The sequence below is a fragment of the Desmodus rotundus genome, chromosome 12 (assembly GCF_022682495.2).
Source record: "Desmodus rotundus isolate HL8 chromosome 12, HLdesRot8A.1, whole genome shotgun sequence".
NCBI lineage: Eukaryota > Metazoa > Chordata > Mammalia > Chiroptera > Phyllostomidae > Desmodus > Desmodus rotundus.
In genome coordinates, this window is record NC_071398.1 from 76,835,014 (window position 1) to 76,857,171 (window position 22,158).

A 22,158-nucleotide genomic window follows, 5' to 3' on the forward strand; every position below is an offset into this window, starting at 1 on the left:
AGTGATGAAGACATAGCCAACCTATCTGATGGGGAATTTAAAGCCCTGGTAATCAAAATGCTTACAGATCTGATTGAGCTTGGTCGAAAAATGAAAAAACAAATGAAAGACACTCAAAATGAAATAAAGCAAAATATTCAGGGAACCAACAGTGACAGGAAGGAAACCAGGACTCAAAGCAATGACTTGGAACAAAAGGAAAAAATAAACATCCAACAGGAACAGAATGAAGAAACAAGAATTCAAAAAAGTGAAGAGAGTCTTACAAACTTCTGGGACAACCTGAAACGTTCCAATATCTGAATTGTAGGGGTGCCAGAAGAAGAACAGCAGCAAGAAATTGAAAACTTATTTGAACAAATAATGAAGGAAAACTTCCCCAATCTGGTGAAGGAAATAGACTTCCAGGAAGCCCAGAGAGTCCCAAAGAAGTTGGACCCAAAGAGGAACACACCAAGGCACACCATCATTAAGTTACCCAAGATTAAATATAAAGAGAAAATCCTAAAAGAAGCAAAAGGAAAGGAGAGAGTTACCTACAAAGGAGTGCCCATTAGGCCATCAGCTGATTTCTCAAAAGAAACCTTGCAGGCGAGAAGGGGCTGGAAAGAAGTATTCCAAGTCATGAAAGGCAAGGACCTACATCCAAGATTAGTCTCTCCAGCAAAGCTATCATTTAGAATGGAAGGGCAGATAAAGTGCTTTCCAGATAAGGTCAAATTAAAGGAGTTCATCATCACCAAGCCCTTATTATATGAAATGTTAAAGGGATTTATCTAAGAAAAAGAAGATAAAAAATATGAACAGTGAAATGACAACAAACTCACAACTATCAACAAGTGAACTTAAAAGAAAAGAAAAACAACGAAAACAAAAACTAAGCAAACAACTAGAACAGGAACAGAATCAGAGAAATGGACATCTAATGGAAGGACTTCAGTGGGGAGGGGGAAAGGAGAAATAGGGGAAAAAGGTACAGGGAAGAAGCAGCATAACTAGTAGGTATAAAATAGATGGGGAGAGATAAAAAATGGTATAGGAAACAGAGGACTCAAAAGAACTTATATGTACAATACATGGACATGAACTAAGGGGGGGAAATGCTGGAGGGCTGCAGGGCAGGATGAAGTGGGGATAAAGGGAGAAAAAATTGGGAAAACTGTAATAGCATAATCAATAAAACATACTTAAAAAAAGGAATCAACCAATGGATGCATAAATAAGTGAAACAACAACAACAACAAAAAATCACATTAAATGTAAATGGTCGAAATCATGGGTTGGCATATGCTGTCATTATAATATAATAGCAGCCATAGACAATATGTAGATGAACAGGCTTGGTTGTGTTGCAATAAAAACTTATTTACAAAAGCAGGTGAGGGCTGGATTTCACCTGTGGGCTGCAGATGGCTGACTACTGGTCTAAACATGTCAATCAAATGGCAGAGATGGTCAGACTGAATAAAAAAGGAAGACTCAACTATAAGATGCTTATAAGAAGCCCACTGTAAATATAAAGATACAAATAGGTTAAAAGTAAAAGTATTGAAAAAGATATATTATGTCAATACTTATAAAAAGGAAGCTGGAATGTCTATATTCATTTATATCAGCAAAATATATTTCATAGCAAAAAATATGCCAGGGATTAAACAGGTCATTTCATAATGATAAAAAGGATCATTTCAACTAGGGTACATAATGACACTAAATATGCATGTACTTAATAAAAGAGCTTTAAAATACATGAAACAAAAACTATAAAAAGAAATAGACAAATTCAGAACTAGGTGGAAATTTCAACACCCCTCTCAATTATTGGTAAGAAAAGTAGTTGAAATTCAGTAAGGATACAGAAAGCTTTAACAATACTATCAAACTTCAACAAATCGACATTTATAGAACATTCCAGTCAAAAGTATAACTCATAATAGGAAATAAAAGGATAAACTGGACTTCATCCAATCAAGAACTACTGTTTTTTTAAAGATGCTGTTAGGAAAATGAAAAGCCAAACCACTGACTGGGAGAAAATATTTGAAAATCACGTATTTGACAAGGGATTTTCACCATACACAAAAATAAATTCAAGGTGGATAAATATTTACATATAAGCAATGATACCATAAAAGTCCTAGAGGAGAACATAGGCAGGAAAATCTCAGACATTCCATGCAACAATATTTTCACTGATACGTCCCCTAGAGTAAGGAACATAAAGGAAAGAATAAACAAATAGGACCTCATCAAAATAAAAAGCTTCTGCATGGCTAAAGAAAACACCAGCAAAATGAAAAGGGAACAAACCATATGGGAAAATACATTTGCTAATGATACCCTGGACAAAGGTCTGATGTCCTAAAAATATAAATAAAGAACTCACACAACTCCACTCCAGGAAGACAAACAATCCAATTAAAAAATGGGCAAAGGCCTTGAACAGACACTTCTCCAAGAAGGACATACAGAGGGCCCAGAGACATATGAAAGGATGCTCAGCATCACTAGCCATCAGAGAGATGCAAATTAAAACCACAATGAGATACCACTTCACATGGGTCAGAATGGCCATCATAAATAAATCAACAAACAACAAGTGCTGGAAAGGTTGTGGAGAAAAGGGAACCCTAGTGCACTGTTGGTGGGAATACAGACTGGTGCTGCCACTGTGGAAAACACTATGGAATTTCCTCAGAAAACTGAAAATGGAACTGCCTTTTGACCTGGCAATTCCACTGCTGGGATTATATGCTAAGAATCCTGAAACACCAATTCAAAAGAACCTATGCACCCCAATGTTCATAGCAGCACAATTTACAATAGCCAAGTGCCTGAAGCAACCTAACTGCCCACCAGTAAATGAATGGATAAAAAAAATTTGATACATTCACAGAATGGAATACTACACAGCACAAAGAACGAAGGAGTTCCTACCCTTTGGGACAGTGTGGATGTAACTGGAGAGCATTATGCTAAGTGAAATAAGCCAGGTGGTGAAAGACAAATACCATATGATCTCACCTATAAGTGGAACCTAATCAACAAAACAAACAAGCAAACAAAATATAACCAGAAACATTGAAATAAAGAACAAACTGACAGTAAGCACGGGGGAGGGGGGAGCACAGGGGAAGGTCCACCAAGAACATATATAAAGGACACATGGAGGTTCAACAGTGGGAGGTGGGGATGGGTGGGGTAGGGGCCATGGTGGGGTGAAAATGGAGACAACTGTACTTGAACAACAATAAAAAAAAGAAAACATTTAAAAATCAGCAAAAATATGAATAGATATATCACCAAGGAGGATGATGAACAGGTGGCAAATAAGCACTGAAAGGTTGTTCAGCATCATTAGACATTAGGGAAATGTGAATTAAATTCAATACCATCTCATACCTATTAGAATGTCTGAAGTTAAAAGGACTGACCATATGAAGTGTTGATGAGGATGTATGGTATCAAACTCTCACACACTGCAGGTGGGAATGTAAATGGTACAACCTCTTTAGAAAATGCTGGCCATTTCTTCACAAACTATCTGTCACATGACTTTGTTATTCTATACCTAAGTTTGTCTCCCAAGAGAAAAGACAGCATATGTTCATATACAGACTTGTGCTCAAATGTTCACAGCAGCTTTATCTGTAATATCCCCAAACTGGAAACAAACAATATTCATCAGCAGGAGAGGAGATAAACAAATTGTGGTATACCAATACCATGGAATACTACTCAGCAATAAAAAGAATAAACTATTGATACACATAACATGGATGAAACCTAAAATAATTATACTGAGTAAAAGAAGCCAGACAGAAAAAGGGTACATACTATAAGATTCCATTTATATAAAGTTCTAGAAAATAGAAACTAATGTATAATCACAACAGATCAGTGGTTGCCTGGGGACTGGGGGCATGGGAGAGGCATTACAAAGGGGTACAAGGAAACTTTTGGAAGTGATGGGTGGGTGTTTTCTCTATCTTGATTATGGTGATGGTTGTTGCACAGGTATACATTTGTCAAAGTTTACCAAATTGTAAACTTCAAATATGTGCAGTCTAATGAACACCAATTATATCTCAATAAAACTGTTAAAAAATGATGTGTTTCCACATCACATCATTTGGAAGAGGGGTTGAGGAGCTGAGTGAAGGGATTAAGAAGTACAAATTAGCAGTTACAAACTAGTGATGGGATGTAAAGTACAGCATAGGAAACATAGCCAATAATATTGTAATTGTGTGAGGTACCAGGTGGGTACTAGACTTATTAGGGGGATCACTTCATAAGTTATATAAATGTCTAACCACTATGCTTTACACCTGAAACTAATATACTATTGAACCTCAACTATAATTGAAAAAAAATGCTCCCCTAAAGGCTGCACCTCAGGAAAAAGCTTTCAGTAGCTTAGCTAATTGGACACACTATCTTCATTCATCCTCCCCCACAGAATGAACCAAGATTTAACAATGTCATCTGAATTTGAATTGACATCAAATTATTGTAACATTAGATCCGTTAAATCCAGAATCCTGCAATGATCAAAATTAGCTAAAAAGCTCCTCCTTGTGCAAACACAGTCCTAGTAGAAAGGCTACCAAACCAGAAAGCCAAATCAACCTCTTCTATAATCACACTGAAACCCATTAGTACCTACTGATGAGTCACAACTAAAGACAAATAAAATGCCATAGAGAATAAATATTAAGGGAGAGCCACAAAAGAATAAGACCTATAAACACATAGGATGCATTTATCTATAGAAATACATTTTACAATTTACTTTGAGCTTCATTTTTAGGTATATACACATTATTAAAAAAGACAGGTGGCTTCTGTTCTGCTCTGAAGGTAGGAGTTGAGTTACATACAGTCATAAACTCATGAGTAATATGGAAAGCAGAGTGTAAAACAAACTGTCATATTTGCTTTATATATCTCATAATGTAAGACCTTATTAATGATTTCTGACACAAGACAAATGCGACCTCCCTTCTCTAGGTGACTTAAAAAGGAGAAAGGAAACAGAGACTCAAAGATGTGAAAGATCACATTCTCTGTTAACACAGTAGGATTTGAATATGAGGTTGGAATTTAGTTCAATACCTCAATCAAACCCACTTTTCTCTTTCTGCCATTACCAGGGTAAATTACCTAAACTGTGACAGTTAAAAATAATATGCTTACCATGAAAATTTTCCAAACACAGTAAATAGAGAAAAAGTAACCCAGAAAATTAAAATATTTCCCCTTGAAAGTTTTGGAGTATTCTATTCTCTCCTGAGGGAAAACAAACACAAAACATGGTCAGTCTCAGCTAAATGTAAATTTATATTTAACAAAAATGAATTACTTGTTCAGGCTAAGTTAAAAGAAACACATACACACGATAATACTAATATTAAAATAATAGTAGTAGTGGGCAGCATTTACTGAATACTACTTTCAGCCAGAATGTGAGATAAATACCTTGCATGCATTATCTTCTTTAATCTTCACAACTCTTTTTTATATTCTATCACCTTAAATTTTACAGATCAGAAAACTGAAGGTTAAGAGTTTAAATAACTTGCCCAAGGGCATACAGCTAGTGAGGAGGGGAAGTTAGGCTCAGGTCTATCTGTCCCCAAAGTTTATGTTAACCTCTATCTTATAGGGCTACTGATATGAAGTGATCCTCAAAAAGGATTAAAAAAGTTGGAACAACCTTAACTAATAGATTCTTGCACATTAAAATTATATTGCATTTTAGGTATAAATAGAAAAGTTACTTCTTATAGTTAGGTCACTTCTCAATCTGGGTCCTTTAAAATACAGCTAGATCACGACAGAAAAGTGTCTTATTGCTTTTATAACTTGTAAGGGAATAAAAAGCAATTAGAGGAGCTACCATCTCAATCCCGGGTCAGTAGGAAATGGTGTGTACCACCTTCCTAGATGTTGAAAAGCCTCTTGTGACTATCCTACTAATTTCTATTGTTGAGTGTTGCATTAAGGATTTTGCTAGTGGTAGGAGCAGTGTCATGAAGAGTGCAGATTTCTAATGCTTCCTGGCTAATATTTAAGCTATGAGGCGCCTCTTGCACTGCTTGGCCATAGAGGACACTAAAAAGCTACTTAGTCTCGTTCTCTCTTCAGTCATATTGACAAAAAGCACACTTCAGTTTCCTTGTTCTGTACCTTGGTAGCATATAGATCAGCTGTTTCCAGAAAAAGCTGCCTGCTTAGTTCTTCCAAAGCATCCACTTCCTGTTGAATAAGAGTAAGATCTGGCACAAAATAGGAATCAAGGTTTAAACCGCACAAACGTTTCAACAAATAGAAATGAAGAAGGCATGTGCTTTTGGCTTCTCCTGTAGAGGATCCTAGGAACTGCTTATATTTTCAATTTCCTGCTTCACAGCCAACAGTACTACTTCAGACCAATTTTCCCAACCTCCAGCACAGGTGTGTAAAAGCTTCACCAAACACCCTACCACTGTTTCTTATTAGCTCAAGTGGCTCAGACAGATGGTTTTGTTCATTTTTTTGCTTAATCTAGTTAGTTAGATTAAGTCAAATGTAATCTTGGAAATCTCAAGTGGTTACAAAGTAAGAAAAATACCTATAATATCGTATAGTTTCTCATAAATTATCTGAATAAATACAATATTGGAAAAGGGAACTAGTATGTACTGAGTTCTAATACAGGCTATGACTTATGACATTTAGAGACATTATCTTCTATTATTCTTGTAACACTCCTGTGAGATAGGTGTTATTGTCCATATTGCAGATAAGTAAAACTCAGAGAGTCAAATAATTTGCTGAAAGTCACACAGCTAATAGGCATGGATGCAAAGTCAGATCTTACTCTAAGATCTGCTCTTTCCATTACACTATGCCACTTTCAAGAACTAAGTGAGGTCATGCTATTTATTATTCTCTCCAGTTAAGAAAACAGGCTCAGAGAAGATAAAGAATCCTGATACTTTTGTTGAATTGATTTAGTGTCACTAAAATAGCTAAAACCTAAACTTTGGCTTTCATGGATTTTTAAGTAATAAAAATAATAAAGACAGCCCCCTCTAAAACAGAAACATTGACTTTAATCTAAATCCTCCATCCTCTGTGATTTTCCCCACTATTACACAAATCAGCACTTCAGTTCCTTCCTCAGTAGTGGCTACTATTGGCATGGTCCAGCCACCAAACAATAGAGTTTAACTAGTTAACATGTTTGCCCCCTCATGATTAGGCAGTAAGCTCCTTGAAAAGTGAGGCTGTACTCTGTTCATTTTAGGAGATGTGAAATAACTGTTTTTTGATTAAATTAATTTAAAGTAATTCATTCCCTTACCCCCACCCCCACCTCTGGTCATCCCACTTTTCTCTGGTCTAATTCTTACCTGCATTTGACTCCAGAGAGATATGTCATAATTTAGAGCAAGAAAAGATTACATCCTTTTTCATCAATTGAAGCAAAAGGGAATTTGGATTTCCTCAGGTCAGAGAAACAGGAATATGCTACCCCACTCCTGGGTCCCCAACATTTTGACTTGAGAGCCTGATAGCCACAAAAAGACCTGGTTACCCAATTTGGGAATTAGTTTAACACTGCAACCAGGTGGGCCAACAACAATCCATTAACCCAATCTCCTTGATTTTTAAACCAAAAAGTCACTGGAGACACACAGCTGCTTAAAATTCGCTTAGGAAAACTGACTGTTTTAGAAATAGGCCCTTCCCATCTTCTATACAGACCATACATTTTAGGGAGACATTATGTTTGGTAGTTGTGTTTCAGAGTTGGAAATGTAGTAGTGTAATGGAAAGAACTAAGAAAGGGAGACTACAGTTCTGGTTCTATCTTTGCCACAAACCACTGTGTGACTTAACTTCCTCTGAGTCTCTTTTCTCATCTGTAAAATGGAAAGACTCACTTGTTAGGACCTGTCCAGCTCAAAGACAATGATTTTATGATTTTAGGATCATCTATGGGTATTGGAAAGATGACTGCACACAATTTCCTAAGCCTAGCCCTGGCCTGCTGGACTATGGATGCAGTCAGCTACCTTAGAAGAGACTATTCTAAACTACTTTTTTCTCTTGTCCTTGGTTCAGAGTTGAGAAAAAGAATGTATGGTGCCAGCTGAGTACGAGACTTATCAGGGAGATCACTTCGTAAGTTATATAAATAGCTAATCGCTATGGTGCACACCTGGAACTAATATAATATTGAATGTCAACTTTAATAAAAAAAAAAAAGTATCAAGCAGAGGGATAAAGGATACTTTCACTTCCTGGTGCTGAAGTGGTAACACTTTTTATCATTCCCCAGAATCCTGATGGTTTGTTATGTACCTCCCCCTTCTGGAACATAGTTCTCCGTGTCATTGCCATCCTGAAATGAAAAACAACAAAATAAACAATGAAAAAACAAAAACAAACAAAACAAAACCTAAGCAAGGAAGCATGGACCCTCATAATCCATTCTCATTCACCATCTAGTCTCATAACCGCCGCTACCTCTTTCATCTGCTGAAGTGTTCACGGAAGGACGCAAACTCTGGAGTCCCACTTTTTCACACCTTACAACTGAGGGGAAACTATACACTGCCCAAAAGCAATGAGGCCTAAGTGAAGAAGACAGAATTTGGAGTAGGTAATAAGTTTGAGGAATGGCTCTGCCACTCAGAAGCTGTGAGACCTTTGAGTTTTCATTTCCTCATCTCTGGACAGTTGTGCAGATCAATGAAATAATATAAAAGAACTCATGTTATAAACAACAAAGTGCTGTACACATATTAATAATTATCACTATGATCACTTAAGGACAAAATAAAGTAATAGCTAACACACCTAGCTAAAGGACCAGGTACAGGGTAGGAATTCAATAAATGTTTCTTCCCAGAAGGAGAAAAAAGAAAAAAACCCCAGCAGAGTCACACAAACCTGGACTCTTCTAAAACATCATCATTATCCCTCTAACTCCAATCTCCTCCCACTACTGAATAAGTTAACAGGAACTACTATGCTTTCCCTTGTCCTCTTATCTGTGGAGAACCCACCACCTCAGTAGTAGTTGCTGGCATGTTCCAGCCTACCAACATAGGTATTGAGAACAGGGTCTTTGTGAGGAAAACAAGATCGGTTGTGCATAAATGGTTACCTGAAGGCTATAATGGGCCAAAACCTATAGGCCTAAAATAAACCAGTATAAATCTAATAAAAAATAGAGTGGTATGACTGAAGAAAAATTTAACTCAAGGTAGACATTTGGGGGTGACAAGAGATAGAAGTGCTGAGGAGGAAGAGACAGTATTGTTTGTTCATATTTGGGACCAATGCAAATAATACCAATGGCATTTCTGTGGCCTAAATTTTTTAAAGCTATTGGTATTAACAATGAAGAATATTAGGCCATGTCTGTTTAATTATGTCCTTCTCAAAATGACCTTTGCCTGGATACTGAGTAAGTGGAATATAGTTCCAATTTGGCTCTTTCTGCATTTTCCTTTAATTGTACACACATTCACTGTAACTCAGCATTGCTGGAAAATATAATTAATAACCAAGAACAGGCTCAGACCTAGGGATATTTTGAGTTGACAAGACTTATAACATTTAGTTTTCCTATTTTCTTAGTTGGGAAAACTGGAACAAGTATAAGGAAGAAGTTCTATCCCATTCATTTAAATGTTCACTTCACCTTACCATACTGGATTTAATCTCTCCTGGATTAAAGGAGAGGCAGTGGGGACAGAGGGAGCACAGAACACGTTTCTATTGTCCTTAGTTTCAATGTCTACAATACAGCGAACACAATGACCGGCTGTGGAGTAGAACTGGTTAATTATGTGAAGGTGACTGACACTGAATTATGGCCCATAACAGGGAGAGAGGTATGATCACTAGAAGTGAAAGTTGGCTGCATATGGACAAGCATGGCCTTCTTTTAAACAATTCACTTTTAATTTCAATTTTATCACCTGCCTCTAAACCAATTTGTCTCTTATCAAATAAGTTGCAGATAAATAATAACTATTAATACATTTAAAAAAGAAAAACAACAAACTTCCTGAAAAAGAAAAAAAAATAAGGTCCTATAGAAGCAGTTGACTTTTATCTTGAGCTTTTCTTCACCATTATCACTACTACCACCATGATCATCATCACTATTGCCTCTTTATAACAGGGCTAGGTCCAGAATGAGAATAATATGCCTATTATTAGCTGAATGCCTTTTAAAAACCCACAACCTGGAAAAACACGTGCACTTGGCTAAGGTTTGGTGGTAGTCTTCAAGTGAAGAGGCTGAAAATTGTTTGCTATGGTTTAAATATGCTACCCTACTGTTTTCTGGTCTCCATCATTCCCAGTGGGAAGTCAGCTATTACTTTTCTCTTTTAATTAAACATTTTATTTTGAGATAATTATAGGCTCACATGTGGTTGTAAAATAATACAGAGAGACCTCATACTTTCCCCAAATTTCCCCAATGGAAACATCTCAAAAATTTGTAGTACAATATCACAACCAGGGTATTGACACGGATACAGTCAAGCTACAGAACATTTCCATCACTATAAGGATCCCTCATGCTGCCCTTGTATAGCCCATTTTCCTCCTCCCACCTCCAACCCCTCTCTAAACCCTGGCAACCATGGATCTGTTTTTCCATTTCCATTTTGTCATTTCAAAAATGTTATATAAGTAGAATCAAACAGTATGTGTAACCTTTGTGGACTGGCAATTCTGTCTCAAGAGTAGACCCCCTTCTAGTTTTTGCCTACATTTTCTTAGGCTGTCTGATATTTATTTACTTTGCATATGTATTGTTTAGTGATGAGGCAGATTTGGGCAGTTTACACCTAGATTCTATTGGTTGCCTCCTGTATGAGCCAGGGGATTGACCCTGAAATCTTTTGATGCATGGGATGACATTCAATCAACTGAACCACCTGGCTGGGGCTATACTTAGATTCTAGCTCTTATCCTTCTGCATTTCTCTTGCTTCCAAAAATTTCCTTTTAGACTTCCAGTTACTTTGCTGATTTGAATCCTATCAATCTGTATACCTAAGTGGATGCTGGGAAGGGTGGATGGTGACTAAAGAGCACCCCTGGGCAAGAAAGCCACAAACATGCAGTTACCTGACACTCTTCTCAAATTTCTACTTGTCTTTGTTCATTTCCCAGTGTTCTCAAATATTTGTTTTCTAAATAATTTTTCCAGTTTTTATGATTTTCTGTAGAAGGAATTGCTTGAACTCTTTATAGTGCCATTCCTGGAAGTTTCCTCTACTATGGTTTGATGGAAGCTATGGCTGGGTGTTGAAATTTCACCAGTGAATATATTTTTCCTTATCCCTATAAATTTTCAAAAGAGAGACTAAAATATTCTAACTCAAAGATAGAGGTTAAGATTTTCCTTCATAGGAATAGCTTGCATTTAACTTTTACATGTTAATAGACTGTAGTCTTTTTTGTACATTACAAACTATGTAAAAAAATATAAATTCAGAATTTGTAGGCTGAAAGGGAACCTATAGACACTTTAGTCAACCCTGTCATTTTACAAATAAGGAAACTGAGTGTAGTATTTGCTCAAGATCAGTTATTGTAATGTGATTGGTTAGCTCAAGTTCTTTTCATTATACCATTGTGTAGCTGAACAGCTATATTTTCTATCTTCCACAAAACTGTAATTTCAAAATTGTACTAGTATTGGTTGTGAATAGAGACTATATTTCAGCTATATCATAGATTACCAACACAAAAACTTTAATATCTAAGTCACCAGGAGAACAAAACAAAATAAACACTTAATTCTCTCAACCAGAAAAAAGCTGAAAGGCTTTCATCACTAAGCCAGTATGCTCATACTATCTGAACTAGGGTTTTGATGAATGTTTTCCAAATATTATAAACCTCATCTTCTATTCAGTGTTCCAAGTGAGAAGACAGTATACCTCTTTCCTGCCACCACTTTCAACCATTAACTTTTTTGTTTATAACAGATGTTATTTTTCTTGTATGTCATCTCACTATGGCCCTCTGTTCTTAAACTGAAAGATGTTCTGTAAGTGTTTGTAAAAATGGTTTTTCTACAACTTGGCAAATAGCAAAGGCATTGTAGGAATCCCAGGGTTGTCGCGTTAGCTGTCTATCTGCCCTGTTGGCTCCACTGGGTGAAGGACTATGGTAACTAGGTCAAAAAGGGAGGCTGATTCATCTAAGAGCCACTCAAATTAATGAGACCTATGGCAGGACAGCAAACCATCCCAGGTCCTGACTGGATAGAGTCTATAGGGATACATCAGAGCCAATTACTAACCATTACTAGTGATAGAGTGGCTTAAAAACGCACACCTGAACTTACTTTATATTCATCTCTTGGTACGAATAAAAGAAATATAGTAAAAGGCAGAATGTTCTTAGGAATCAAGATAGTCTTGTTCCTATATAAGTGTCTTCTAATATTGAATATTGTTGCTTTTATTATGTTTTTAAAATTTGTATTCATGGTTATTCATGTAAAATAAACTGAAGAATAAATGTAAACAAAATATTTAAGTAAATAAATGTATATATATATGAATCAACTTTCAATATCCCAGTAAAGATATATAGAAATGGAGACAAATAATTACTTGGTGAATCTGGGCCTCTTTATCATTCTAATGTCTATTGTATCTCTTACATTAAGGCTTCTTTGATTTGACTATGGTTCTTATTAAGTCTTATTAGGTCTTATTAAGTCTTAAAAAAGTGTTGAAGGAAGAAACATGAAATCCAAGAACACTTACACAATTTAAAATCTCATGTCATCATTTTTATATGGGTAATAATAACTTTAACAAAGACAGTAGATTAATAAGCTTCATCAAGGTAGAAGTTGATTATCCTGTTCATCTTTTGTATTTCTGCGTACTATTCAGCATTTAGTACAATACCTGGAATAAACTAGGCTTTCTATAATTATTAAGTGAATGAATATATGAAAGAATAAATGACGGCAAAGCATTAAAAGCAAATGATTATCCTGCAGAGATTATTAGTAAGTTCAATAGTTTTTCTTAGCTATGTGTAATTCACTGTTCTAAGAACTTCACATGTCAGCTCATTATTTCCATTTTACAGATGAGGAAACCAAGACATAAGGAGATAAAGTAACTAGTTTAAGGTCCCTACAAGTTGTAGGCCAAGGATTCAAATTCAGACAGTCTGAGTCTACAGCTTATGCTTTTACCCACTGTGATACAGATTCTGGAAATGCCACTTTGAAAACATACATTTCAAACACTTTTAAAATAATAAAAACAACAACAATAGCTGCAGACAAGAAATTTTTTAAAGTAGAGGAAAGGAAGTTGAAAAGTCATGAAAAAGTTTGTAAAAATTCAGGACAATAGACTTTTAAAACATCCAGTGTAGACTACCTTCAATATAAAATATTCTAACGATTTATCTCAAGAGAATTTATTTAAAGTCAGGAAGTAGGTTGTACTTGAAAATTTTCTTTCATATAGGGCTAGATATTAAGTCTTTGATGATAACTTAACTTCTAATGAAAATGAGTAAGAGGAAATTCCCTGTTAGCATCATTTCACAGTCAAGTTTTTTTGTTGAGAAATTCTAACAGTACAGGTTTTTTTAATGTGCTGATTTCTTACCTTTTCTTTTTGCTTATGATCATATCCATGGTTTGGAGCAGTCGCCGTTCCAGGGCTAGAATATCTATGTCAGTCACATTCCTATAACAAGCACAAACTATCAGCAATGTTCTGGGGTCCCATCCTTGGGCATAATACAAGGCAGCTGGAGAAACACATAGGCTTCAGTGTTACCCAGCAATTCAAGAACCTGTCTCTTTTTAGAAAATATTAAAATGAGCAAAAAAGCTTTTGCTGTCATTTTTTATAGCTAATATTTCTGGGGTCTCAGGGCAATGGAAAGTAACTAGCTCTCTTAGAACCTTTCTTTGCTTTCATTCAGTGACATTTATGATGCATGTGTAAGCACACTTTTAACTTGGCATTGTCCTCTACTGTTCCACTTTTTTGAGGAGCTAATTTGTTGAGATTAGTTCACATTACTATCCTCTAGAAATGTGCCTTTAAAAGTGGAGTGGGGTGAGTACAGGGTGGAGAGGGTCAAACTGAAATTACCATTAAAATAAATAAATGTAGGAAAAATAAGGGCAAGCAATGTAAGTAATAAGATGTATTTAGAAAGATTCCTAGGCAATGCCCATAAGGACAGAGGAAAAGAATAGAAAGGCAGTGTCACAGGTATATTTAAGTATTAATAATGGTGGCATGATATGACATATGTATTCAAGAAGTAAAGGGAAAAAAAGAAAAGAGACAAAGTTCTCATTACCTGAGGAAGTAGGACATGTAAGTGTATGGGCAGTTGACAGCACCGAATCCAGAAAGCAGAGCCACGAGAGTCACACCAATAACACCTACCCGGCTGATGAGCTGTTCTATGGACAAGATTCCTGAAAACATATCAAAGTGCATTAATACCAGGTAATAGAGATGAAATGGCTTTCATCTGTACTGCAAAAGGAAACATCACTAAAATTATCAACCATTACATACAACTAACATACAGAGGACAGATTTTATTACTGTATAGATAATCTATAATAAATATGTAAGAGTCTATTGGTTTTCTTTTTATTTCATATGCTTCCCAGAATCATCTCTATTACTGGATGATGATAATAATAAAATAACAACATAATTATAAATAACACTATTGACTGTTTACTCAAGGTAGTATGAACTCTAACAAAGCAAAGTACTTTCAGTGTAAGTTTTGGCCAAAGAAAAAAAACCCAAGAGAAAAACAAGAAAGTAAATTTGCTGGGAGAGTATATATGGCAGGTAGCAACTTCTGCTCTAGTCACTTTTGAAATATACAATTCCCCCTTAGATCATAAGCTCTTTAACTTATATGTTTTTCACTTTTTTTCAAACTTAAACAATTTTATTTATTTAAGTATATTTTATTGATTATGCTATTACAGTTCTCCCATTGTTTCTCCACTTTATTGCCCTCCACCCGGTACCCCCATTGGCTCCAGCATTCCTCCACCTTTGTTCATGTCCAGGGGTCATACTTATAAGTCTTTGGCTTCTCCATTTCCTATATTACACTTAATACCGCCCTATCTATTTTTACCTATCAATTATGCTCCTTATTCCCTGTACCTTTTCTTCCATTCTCCCCCCCTCCTGATGCCCCTCCATGTGATCTCTATTTCTGTGAATCTGTTTCTGTTCTAGTTGTTGGCTTAGGTTTTTTTTGAGGTTTGGTTGTTTACAGTGGTGAGTCTGTTGTAATTTTACTGTTCGTATTTTTGATCTTCTTCTTTTTCTTAGATAAGTCCCTTTAACATTTCATATAATAAGGGCTTGGTGATGATGACCTCTTTTAACTTGACCTTATCTGGGAAGCACTTTATCTGCCCTTCCATTCTAAATGACAGCTTTGCTGGAGAGACTAATCTTGAATGTAGGTCCTTGCCTTTCAGGACTTTGAATACTTCACTTCCTTCCAGCCCCTTCTTGTCTCTAAGGTTTCTTTTGAGAAATCAGCTAACAGTCTCATGGGCAATCCTTTGTAGATAACTGTCTTCTTTTCTCTTGCTGCTTTTAAGATTCTTTCCTTATCTTTAATCTCGGGTAATATAATTATGATGTTCCTTGGTGTGTGCTTCTTTGGGTCCAACTTCTTTGGGACTCTCACAGCTTTCTGGACTTCCTAGAATTCTATTTCCTTTGCCAGATTGGGGACGTTCTCCATTATTTTTTTAAAATGAATTTTCAATTTCTTACTCTTCTTCTCCTGGCACCCCTATGATTCAGATGTTGGATTATTTAAAGTTGTCTCAGAGGTTCCTAAGCCTCTCTCCATTTTTTTTTTTTAATTCTTGTTTCTTCATTCTGTTCTGGTTGAATGTTTATTTCTTCCTTTTGTTCCAAATTGTTGATTTGAGTCCCACTTTACTTCCCTTCACTGTTGGTTCCCTGTATATTTTTCTTTACTTCACTTTGCATAGCCTTCACTTCTTCCTTTATTTTGGGAGGAATATTCAAAAATCCCTTTCTTCAATCATTTCTGTGAGCATTCTGATCACCAGTGTTTTAAAGTCTGCATCTGATAGGTTGAGTATCTCTGTGTCACTTAGTTCTTTTTTTGGAGTTTTAGTTTGTTTTTTCCTTTGGGCCATACATCTTTGTCTTGGTGCACCTGTTACTTTGTAAGGGGCGGAGCCTTGTGTAAGCCTTTTTCCTTCCATACTCAGTCATTTCTGTGAGTATCCTGATCACCAGTATTTTGAAGTCTGCATGATCGGTTGACTATCTCTGTGTCACTTAGTTCTTTTCCTGGAGTTTTGATCTGTTCTTTAATTTGGGCCATATTTCTTTGTCTCCTCAATTTAGCAGCCTCCCTGTGTTTCTCTGTATTAGGTAGAGCTGCTTTGACTCCCCATGTTGGTGCACCTGTTATGTTGTAAGGGGCAGAGACTTAGGTATTTGCCAGGGCTGGGCAACCTGCTTCACTGCTTTGTGGTGCTGTCGGTCAGGGAGGGGTCAAAGAGGAAACAATGCCATTTGCTCGGCTCTCACCCTCTTTCCAGTCACCTCTCCCACTTCTCACTAGCAACTGGTGCCCTTTTAGCTGCTGCCCTGGTGCTGATTTCCTGAGTGGGTGGGTTTGTGTATGTTCTAGGATCCAGTGGGCACTTAAATGGACTCTTCTGAGAGACTGGCAGTTTCTTCCACTGCCCCAACCCCTACTGGTTTTTACAACCAAAGGTTTTGAAGCTTTATTTTCCCAGTGATGGAACTCTGGGCTGCGCTGTCTGGCCTGGGACAGGGATCACTTGCTCCCCATTGTTCCTGCTGGTTTTTATCCACTGCACGTGAATGTGGGACCACCTGTTCCGCTGGCAGTCACCTTGCCACTGCAGCCTCGGCATGCCAGACCGTGTCCTCTCTACTCTGGCTCCCCATCTCTGCCCCTCCTACTCACCTGGATGAATGATTCTTCTCTAAATCCTTGGTTGTCAGACTTACATACAGTTCGATTTTCTGGCAGTTCTGGTTATTTTTTGTTTCAGATTGGCTGTTATTCTTCTTATGGTTGTGAGAGGAGGCAAAGCATGTCTACCTACATCTCCATCTTGGCTGGAAGTCTAGCATATTTTCTTATACTACAGAATGTGGTGGAAAACCAAAAGTTCTTTCCTAGATTTCCTCAAAGTTAAGTGTCCGAATGTTACCTAGGCTGCATCAAATTCACATGCCCAAGTGAGATCTCAAATGCAGAAATCAATATTGTGGGAATAATAAGAGCATTTGGGGGACGGAGCAGCTGGGGCAGAAGTTCTACCATCTAGCCCTGATATCACAGGTCCTGAGAGGCAGGTGATAACTTCAGTGGGTTTTTTCCTAGTTTAGTACTGTGGTATTTCTGTGGTGTTCTCTTCACTACATACCATTTAAGCTTGATGACTCCGCTTTCCTAGAAATTTTATAAACTCCCTAAAACCCAGTAATAAATCACTTTATGCTTTATACTAGTTATATTCAAACTAGTTATATTCTGTTTTCTGCTATAAGATTCCTGATACAGCAGAAAAGTGACATGAATAGAGCTTATATATATATATATATATATATATATATATATACATATTAGAGAACTCACCTGCAGTAAATATATATTTTAATATTTATAAGATATATTTATATATATATTTATAGTGAGTGAGTTCTTTAATTTATTTTAGTCCAACTTGTATATATATTTCCAAAGTAGTTCTATAAGGATTTGTTAGCCAAGAGATTTTTGTTTATTGTTTTTAGCACAGAAATTCAGAGTCTGTTCACGACTTATTTTTATATTCAAAATAAACTTTCTTGTGTGAGGAGGGATACTTTTCCTAGAAAGATTTTGTGTTTTTACTAATTTTGAGTGTTTCATGTCACTGCTCTTTCCCAAAATACATATACTCCCATCTATGGTCATACCACCCTGAACACACCCAATTTCATTTGATCTCAGAAGCTACACAGGGTTGGGCCTGGTTAGTACTTGGATGGGAGCCCAAAATACATATACTCCCTAAAGATAATCTTTTTTAAAAAATATTTTATTTATTTTTTTACACAGTGGGGAAGGGAGGGAGAAAGAGAGGGAAAGAAACATCAATGTGTGGTTGCCTCTCATGTGCCCCCTACTGGGGACTGGCCTGCAACTCAGGCATGTGAACCAGCAACCCTTTGGTTTGCAGGCCAGAGCTCTATCCACTAAGCCATACCAGCCAGGGCTAAAGATACTCTTTATCATCACTTTAGCAGTGACCATTTGCCTTTTGGGTCATGGACCCATTTGGGAGTCTGATAAAAGCTTATGGACAACCTACCTCCAAATACACATACAAATATATTCCCATAATCTGCCTATACTACCAGGAGATTTAAGTTAAGGACACCTTTGTGCACTCCTTACTCCCCTGAAGTCCATTCACTAACCTAAGGTCTAAAATTTCTGTTCTGAAATGAAAGGTATCTGTTCCAAAATCAGCATTTGACACCTCCTAGGATAAAGGGAAAATTTGGTTCAAAACCAGAGCATTTTTAGAGACATAATTGGCTCTACTTCCCTCAATCAGAAGTTTTTAAAAGTTATTTTTTTCAGTATCAGAAAATTATAAACAACCCATCCCCCCTCCTCATCACATATATACTCACCATGTTTTGGGCTGAGAATGGGAAATGGATCTCCTAGTTTCCAGAAGAAATACATAAATGTCAACCATAAGAGACAGGAAAAAAGCAGTCGCTGTTTATGCACTACGAAAGAGGAAACAAGGCTGTAAAGTTAAATAGATATATGCTAAAGAGCTTACTCTACTTAAAAGATATGGGATTGTGCTAATTAATGTTTGGCTGGCTTGTTCACTTGGCAAATCAGTGATGGAACACTATATAATTTTTAGAGAAACCATCTTTATCGCCATATGAAAAATTGGCTGAAATGAAGATGTAGGTTGAATTGAGGGAGATGATCTAATAGAAACAGAAACAGAACTGTGACTGGACAAATAACCTAATCATTCATTCAATATTAATTTTGTGCCAACCTTTTAAAAATGCTGTGTATGAGGTGGCCCCAAAGAACAGCTACTGAAAGTAATATAGAAATGAAGGTCCCCATGGCCTCAATCTATGTGCCAACACCAAAGGGTAAAATACTCACACAGTCGGATGTTGCTCACAATAAAATAGCCAATGTAAAAAGGCACCATGAAAACCAGGATTAGCAGAATTATGCACAGGTTCATTTTCCAGTGAAAATAACGGGAGCTGAAATAGACATCAAAGGCTATCACTAGGACAGGAAGGAGACAGCAACTTTCATTCTCTTCAGTCTTCCAAAAGATTTCTTGCTCTTTGCACTCACTGAATATATCCCATGCAATTAGTCAACTAGGCTGTTACTATCTGCTCATTCATAGAGAATAAAAAACAAAGTTCCAGAAGGTACACATAATCATCTTAACCTCCTAAAACTTTCACTTATTAAAATGAGATCATTAGTGCTCTACTTATATTCAGAGGCAATTTATAATAATATATATCAACATATACTATTACACGTACAATGACTATTTTTTCACTTACCACTGGAGTCTTACTCCAAATGAGAATTAAAAAATAATAAATGTTAATAGTAATATGTGCTAAAAGACTCAGAAATATTTCTTCTATACCCACAATATAATTAAACTTTTGATTTGCATGACTATATTACTGCACCTAAATTATATTTTATTTACTGATATTTTAGGATTCTTGTAACAATTTTATTGATATAATTCACCATTTAAAGTGTACAATTCAATGGTTTTTAGTATATTTACAGAGGTGTGTGACCATCACAATTAATTTTAAACATTTTTATCATTCCACAAGGAAATCTTGTGCCCATTATCAGTCACTCTCCTTTCCTTCCAATTTCCCCAGCCTCAGGAAACTTTCTGTCCATATGGACTTGCCTATTCCTAACATTTAAGATAAATGGAATCATGTAATATTTGGGATATTTTGTGACTGGCTTCTTTCACTTAGCATATTTTGAGGTTTGTCCATATTGTAGCATCTATCAATACTTCATTCCTTTTTATGGCTGGATAATTTTCTTTTATTATTTTATTTTTAAAATATTTTATTTATTTATTTTTAGAGTGGGGGAGGGCAAAAGGAGAGAAACATCGATATATGAGAGACACATTGACTGGTTGCCTCTTGCACACCCCCAGCTAGGGACCTGGCCCGCAACCCAGGCATGTGCCCTGACTGGGAATTGAACCGGCAAGTTTTTGGTTCACAGGCTGGTGCTCAATCCACTGAACCACACCAGTCAGGGCTCTGGCTGGATAATTTTCATTCTGTTGTATAGATATACCACATTTTGTTTATCCATTCATTAGCTGATGGATGTTTGGGTTCTACTTTTTAGCTATTATGAAAAGTGATGCTGTGAACATTTGTGCACAAGTTTTTGTGTGAACATGTTTTTATTGTCCATTTTATTTTATTTGGAAAAATATTGATTCAAATCCTTTTTCCATTTTTCAATTGTGTTATTTGGCTTTTCATTACTATGCTGTAAGAATTTTTTATATATCCTAGACAGAAGTCTTTCATCAGACATGTGATTTACAAAAATTCATTCTTGGGATACCTGTTCACTTTCTTTTAAAAAATTTTTTAAATTGTTGTTCAATTACAGTTGTCCCCATTTCCCCCCCATTACACTCCCCTGCCCAACACAACCCCCACTTCTCACCTTCAAACCCCCCCCATTGTCTTTATCCATGGGTCCTTTATACATGTTCACTTTCTTGATGGTCTCCTTTGTATTTACTGATCTTAAATTTATTTATATTTAGGCCTTATTTCAAAAAAAAGAAAGATTAGGTGGTTCAAAAAAAAAAAAAGGTTAGGTGGTTAAGTGGCTTATGAGGCTATATAAAATAAAAGATGATGAAATAAACTATAAGGAAATATAAAAGAAAGGAAATGCCATTGCCTTAAAGTAGAGTGGCTACTGCAAATGGAAAGCCAGAATATACTTCTACCAGTTGATAGTTTGTTTTGGGAACCCTTTGACTTTGGAGGATTTGAATTTCCCATTCTATAAACAAGTATTTCTGGTGTGGTGATGGCAGGGGTGGAGGGGGTGGGAAAAGAGTATAAGGGGGATAAATGGTAATGGAAAAAATACAATAAAAAACCTATTAAAAAACCCCAAGTATTTCTGACCATCTCACTCTAAAGAATAACCCAGACTACTTTGTTTTTATTCTGAGTTATTGAGTGTTATAGTCAAACATAAACCAAGTTTGAGGGAAAGGAACCAATAATGTCAACAATCTGTGGATAGCTTCCCACTCTGGGCAAGGGAGAGAGAGCTAGGGGAATACTGTCAGAGCTGCTGGGATTGAGCGAGTATTTCGGACTCTGCCTATGGGGAGAGATATCTTTGTAAGAGGCTTTCCTAAGTCTTGGAACAAATCCACATAGATGTTTAGGATATCGATGGAACCAATGTCTGGTTATCTAGGAGCCTACATTTTAGCCTTTCATCACCTCTCTCCTAATGGGGTAACCTGAATCCCCTTTCCCCCAATGAACTCTTATCTATAACCTCAGAAAACAGCCCACAAGATTGGGCCATCCTTAGCCATCTATCTTGCTTCTAACCTTTGTAAATTTCTGTATTTTCTATCTTATATATCATAAAAAGTTATTGTGTACAGTTTCTATTAAATGTTAAGATGTCATGAATATATTTTTTAAAAAGAAAGGAAAAAGCAATACTAAAGATAGGTAAACTATCAGGCCACATATAATGGCTGCTATGAAAATGCACACAATAGCCCTGGCTGGTGTGGCTCAGTAGACTGAGCACTGGCTCACAAACCAAGGGGTCGCTGGTTTGATTCCCAGTCAGGGCACATGCCTGGGTTGTGGGCCAGGTCCCTGGTAGGAGGCACATGAGAGGCAACCACACAATGTTTCTCTCCCTCTCTTTCTTCCACCCTTCCCCTCTGTCTAAAAATAAATATATAAAA

The 22,158-nt window shown here is 36.5% G+C and overlaps 1 protein-coding gene across 2 annotated transcripts in view; it reads right to left on the reverse strand.

The window, feature by feature from the left end:
* The window catches only part of GPR89A (G protein-coupled receptor 89A), a 53,042-nt gene that overhangs the window by 4,990 nt on the left and 25,894 nt on the right, over positions 1-22,158 (reverse strand). For both annotated transcript variants that reach the window (XM_024574578.3, XM_024574572.3), the window contains exons 4-10: positions 19,278-19,384; positions 18,770-18,871; positions 14,379-14,499; positions 13,670-13,750; positions 8,286-8,395; positions 6,193-6,281; positions 5,200-5,292 (exon numbers count right to left, since the gene is read on the reverse strand). In XM_024574578.3, coding sequence (XP_024430346.1) covers positions 5,200-5,292; positions 6,193-6,281; positions 8,286-8,395; positions 13,670-13,750; positions 14,379-14,499; positions 18,770-18,871; positions 19,278-19,384 — 703 coding nt within the window. The remainder of the gene's footprint in view (positions 1-5,199; positions 5,293-6,192; positions 6,282-8,285; positions 8,396-13,669; positions 13,751-14,378; positions 14,500-18,769; positions 18,872-19,277; positions 19,385-22,158) is intronic.